The 6,000-nt window shown below is 37.2% G+C and overlaps 1 protein-coding gene across 1 annotated transcript in view; it reads right to left on the bottom strand.

Annotated features, from left to right (window-relative positions):
• AQP9 (aquaporin 9) overlaps positions 1 to 5,070 on the bottom strand; it is a 45,187-nt gene extending 40,117 nt beyond the window's left edge. Inside the window, exon 1 of the mRNA XM_066592539.1 lies at positions 4,828 to 5,070. Coding sequence (XP_066448636.1) covers positions 4,828 to 5,013 — 186 coding nt within the window. The 5' untranslated portion in view covers positions 5,014 to 5,070. The remainder of the gene's footprint in view (positions 1 to 4,827) is intronic.
• Between the last annotated feature and the right edge of the window lie 930 nt (positions 5,071 to 6,000).

The raw sequence follows: 6,000 nt of genomic DNA on the forward strand, positions 1-6,000 counted from the left end.
CATGTAGACAGGGAAAACAAGTATTATATCACACAAATGTAAGGGGGTGATATGCAGGTTCCCATATTCACCTTACCAAGTCGGAATGCTATGTTGTATTATAATGCACCGTTGAGAAGTTGATGACAGAGTCTAGGGATCCCCTGGCATGTAAGGTTAGAGTTAATGAGCTGTTTTATTGGTATCACCATTTCCTTGTTGTTGATGCCAGCAGGAACAGCAATCCCTGGACTGTCAACTTACAAGAGAAGGAGGTGTTAATCAAGAGGGGGCCATTTTCTTGGAGCCCTGCATCTCACTTGACGGTGGACATTGCAGTGTTTGATATGCCGTGCCACAATGCCTGTATATGGAGTTTGAGTTGCGACTTTAGAAGGGTAAGTGTTTGGTGCCTCATATGTGTGCACAGATTGCATGGCGAGCAGCGAAACCTGCTCTGAGATTCGGCAGAGGTCTGGGCCTAGGCAGCGATGGAGGAGGATGACAGTGGGCTATGGAAGAGAGGGCTGACACTGACTGGAGCCTGTAAACTGTTGAGTGAGGCAGCGACAGCTAGAGAGAAACCCTCAGACATGTTTCCCGGAGAGAGAAAGAGCCGTAGTGGCCTATAATAAGGCAATTCTGACTCAGATTAGGAGTATGCATATGCTGTGAGTGGAGTAAAAAAGGATAATTTCTGCAGGGAATTACAGATCTGGAAATCAGTATCTTCAGTTTTCCTCCAGCAAGTGACAAACAGTGTAAATGGACCAGAGAAAAGGATTGGTAATCCTAAATTACTGTTAGGTCATGTTCACACGAGGCAGATTGGGTGAGGATTTTCTTTGTGGAATTTCTGCATGAAAAATCAGCAGCATTTACAATAGCAGCAACATTGATGAGATTTTCAAAATCAACAAGCTATATTGTCTTTTGAACTTCTTACCATGCAGACTATCTGCCTGTATAAAATTACGCTTAGAGTTCCTGTTGGCATTAAACACACAGGGGCACTTTTTATCTGTTGGCACCAGAATTGCATACTCAAAAAGTGTCACAATTTGCAACTTTTTGAATGTTCATACTGGCTCCACAAAGTTTGCTTTATAGGATAGGGTGGGACATAGTATCAGGAGGCATGGCCACTCATGACCCATTATGTTTACTATATTTTACAGCATAAGCTGATGTACATTATAGCTGAAATCTACACCAGCTTGTGGCTGGCACAGATTTCAGATTTAAAGCGTGGACTGCCTGAAGAATACAACAAATGTATTAAGAGACAGTCTAAGCAAATACGCCTCATAGAGTTCAGTGCACTCTATTACAAAAGTGGGTGAACTGTGGCTTCTGATCAGCAAATAAAGCTCAGGATAAAAGTACCAAAAGTTTAGTTCTAGGGCCTATGATAGACTTTGGTCTTCTTACATTTCTCGAACATTTGAGAAGTAAAAAAAGTAGTAATGGAAATTCTGCATAGATACAGTAAATTAACCTGTGTGTCACAACTTGTCTGAGTTTCTTTATGAGGATGGGCATTCAGGGCATACTTCAACTTGTTTTTATACAAGTTGTCTTTTGTGCTAGCATTATATAATCACTTGGGAGTTTCTAAACCGCAGAATACATTAAATATATATATATATATATATATATATATATATATATATATATATAAATATATATATATATATATATATATATTTATTTATATATATATATATATATAAATATATATATATATATATATATTTATTTATATATATATATATATATATATATATAATATTTATCTGGGATGTTTGAAATCACAGAATTTATTATAGAACAAGCACCAAAATATGTTTACTTCTGTATGTGTTACTACGTGTCCCATGCACATGGCTGCATCCCACCCCTTGAACTGTATTGTGACTTTGTGCAGGAAGTGCTGACCTGGCAAAAATAATACGCTTAAAAAGAAAAATAAAGGAAGTTGCAAAACAGAATATTCATATGACTAAAAACAAGTCTGCAGCAGTGATGTGCAGCATGCAAGTTAGCAAGTTAATATTATTGATCAGGGGGGGGGGGTCAAAGCAAACAATGATCCTGTAAGGACAGAACAGAAATCCATACTTGTTAATCATTAAGCTGAAGCCCACTTGGGTGCTGGTCTATCTGGACAGGATTTTTTTCTATTGTCAAAGTGAATAGTTTTTCAGTTCGATTTCTTCTAATGCAACTTTAATATGTAGGGGAGATGACACTCAATAGTTTTGTTTTATACCTTCACTGCTTAAAAATGAACTTTCTAAACTGTTCTATGCTTCATTATTAAGACCACAGGATTAGTCATTCCAAAATATAGCACTTCATCAGCCCACAGAGCTATGTAAAGAAGATTTTACACCGTGCAGAACTAGTTGGAAACATGCAATAAAACCACACAAGTTTAAACATGGATTTGCCTTGGATTTTACAGTGCATGACAGAGCAGGTGAAATGCATGTCTATTTGTTCCCTTACATGTGTATAGGGTTTTCTAAAGTCTATTGATATCCATTATACTACATTTTTAATGCAGAACTTACACAATACATCTACAACAAACATGCTACATCCCTCTAACACTCTATCAATGCTCGATTGTCCATTAAATAAAGCAAATACCATTATCAGTACTATATTAGTTAGACCCTATTTACACTGACGGATGATCGCTCGAAAGTCGCTCAAACGATAGTATGAATGACAGTTTTGAGCGATCATCTTTGCATAGTCTATAGTAGCTAAGTAGCTACTTAAGAGCTATGCAGGTGGAGTGGGACACTGCCACTATCACTCGGCGAACAATATAGCTGTTCTGCATAAGCAAACAGCTGTATTGTTCTCCACGATTGCAGCAGGTGTCCCGCTGTGAACTACTATTGGGACACAAGCTGAAAAAATCTTATCAGCGCTACCGACTGTGATAACAGCCTGCACCGCTGATAAGAGTTCATCGCTCAATTCAAGAAAACTAGAATTGAACGATGAACAACTCGTGCACAAAAACTGCACGATGTCCGTGCATTTAGACGCAACAGTTATAGCTCAAAAGACGGCTTTGAGTGAATTTTGAGCGACAATTGTTGTGTCTAAATGGGCCTTTAGCGGTTTACTGGGGAAACGCCAAATGAGTTGGGTGATATGGCTTAATTTATTTTATTTATTTTATCATAAATGTGGTTTTCATATTTACAAGGGCTTTTCAGGACTTCAATGATAATGGTGTATTAGTATTAGTATCCATAGGAGACGCTGTGCTTGCATAAACAATGAAAGAACTCCATTGCACCCTTCATTCTTGTAATTTCTCGTCAATTAAGACCTTATATTCATGCATAAAGTATAGCTGCACCCTTGTTGAATTTACAAAAGTAGGAAATCACTTTGGGTACTTTGACATTGTGTCTGCAGTATATGTTTACCATATGTGTCGGGAAGGTTTTGATGCATACCATAAATGGATTCATAGACCCACATTTAGCTATTGAAGTCAATTTGGCTTCCTAAAATGTCGATTCAGCATGCCGTTCTGCCATACGAAAAAATCGTATACAAAAACAGAAAATGCCCTGAAAAATTTAATAAAGAATGGGAAAGATGGTGTGGGTCAACGAGTACGGTGTTCACACAGGATCAGTTCCATAACTTACTGAGGACAGCTACACCTAGAAACACCTAGTAAAACCAACAAAGAATCATACCCTCTACTGACACTACAAAGAAACCATATTATCATAAAAAATGTAACAAATGTATGTGTTAATGTAATGTACTAAAGCATTGTCGACATTAGTGCAATGAGCTAATGATGGAACCAAAGTTCTTTATTCAGTTATTGTACAAAATACAGTGTTTTCAATAAAACGAGTTTAAAAAAAAAAAGTCGATTCAGCCATGGTCTCAATTTTTTTACTGCATGGGATATCACATAGGTCTGCACTATTCCAGGCAAAGGAATACAAAAAAATATTTAAAAAGGTACGCCGTGCAGTACACTTTTTTTTTTTTTGTTTTTTTTTACAATGGCAGCCAATGGTGGATAGATTTCACTCTTTCACTCACTATGTGTTTATATCTGATGGTTCCACCATAACTCCTTTTGGAAACCTCAAATGTAAAGAGCAGATGAGGTGTGAAATGAAGTTTAAATAGCTGTCATGTAAAATAATGTTATTATTGGAGCCACTGCACATATAAGCATCATTTTATTCACACCTAATGCAGTGGTTTAGTCAATTCCCTGCAGCCTAGTAAGTATATTATCTGCTTGTTCCTATGGTCCATAATGAGAGTAATTCAGAAAATAAAAATATTTAGGAATTGCTGAGTATGCAATTCCCTCATCTATTACTCTAGGTTCCCTGAAGGTGAACCTACACATTGTAATCTTTAATTATTCACGAGGGCATGTACATAAGTGAATTAAAATGACATTACATGATTATAGATAGCATACAATTATACATATCACTGATGATTTCTATGCACTAAATTCCTATGTGCAGTATGTAGAATCATCACTGTACTATGTATGAAAAACATAGAGAAGAAAGCCTAATACCAGCACAATTGTTAATGCCAATATAGTAGAACTGCAAAAAAGATTTTACAAAGCAGATGACTGAAAAAGTTCCAGTTTGCAGGCCCAGTGGTGTTGTACAGTTGCACATTAAAAAGAACTTGTAATGTTCTGTCTCACTACTGGGATTATGTTGTATTTCATATTACAAGCGTAGTTAACGTGGCTTCAATTCAGAGAAATGCACACATCAGCAGAGTTACACAGAAAGAAGCAGGAAAACAGCTGACACTTACTACCATCAGACATGTGCCGAAAAATTCAGAGAGGGTTTCCTTTGCCAGGTTGTTCCTCAGGGCAAGTCTTTCTAAACAACTTCTTCTTTTTTCCTTCATGTCCAAACTGCTGTACTTACTACTCCTCCTGCTGTCCTTAGTGGCGTCAGCTTCAGACATCCTCTTCTGCAGATTTTGGGTTCCCATTTAACTATTAACCCACGTGGGAATGTGTGTGCTGCATGCATCAGCACCACTGAATGGCCTGATTCATATACTGCCAGGAAAGTCTGTTTCCTGTGCTGCTATTGGCTGGATTAAACCACGGAAATAAGAATACTGCACAGCTTATAATTAAAATTTTCCACATCATTTTTTTAAAAATATACACTTGTAAAATAGCATATATCATATGAATAATACTCTTTGGATAGTATGTAATAATTGGAACCCATGCATAAAGTTATTATTATATCTTTTTTATATTAGTATAGTTTTGCTTTTATTACTGTAATGATGCTTCCTGTGTCAGAACTCTATACTCCTTTCTGTATATAGGAGATTTTTAATCCTACAATTGAGCTAGTCATTACACGAATTCCAAGGGCTCATAATCCTCCGAGCTGCCTACAATTTCATGTAAAGTTTTTATAAGTAAGCAAAGGGCAAACTAGACAGGTGAGTATAGGGTTAGCTATTATTTTCAAAGCATTCACTGAGTTTATGGGAAAAACAAATAGTCATTGGATAATCCCTCTAAAGAAACAGGTAACTAACAATAAAGGCAGGTTCATAGCAATCATAAGTGGATCCGCCGGTTAAAGGGGGCCCACCTGGATCCATGGGCAAGCTCTACTTTTAATCCTGAGAACACCGATCCTGTTGAAAACTGAGTGGCACACTTATAGAGAACCAGTGTGTTAGATAAGTGATGACAGCGTAAGTTGTGCCAAATATAATAGGTGCAAGCCTTTTATTACAATTGGTTCATCTTGGGCCAACCGTGCACCACTTTCTGAACCTACCGTAGATATGCGCTATAATTAATTCTAGTTTCTGGCTGACCCTGCCTTCTCCTACTAAGCCCTGCCCACTTTTACAAAAGTGGCATAAAAAGCAGAAAAGCTGCAAATATTTGCATAAGTGGGACTAACGGAGAAATTTGAAACTTTTTAACACCGGCATTCTAACAAA

The sequence above is a fragment of the Eleutherodactylus coqui genome, chromosome 2 (genome assembly GCF_035609145.1).
Source record: "Eleutherodactylus coqui strain aEleCoq1 chromosome 2, aEleCoq1.hap1, whole genome shotgun sequence".
Lineage (NCBI taxonomy): Eukaryota > Metazoa > Chordata > Amphibia > Anura > Eleutherodactylidae > Eleutherodactylus > Eleutherodactylus coqui.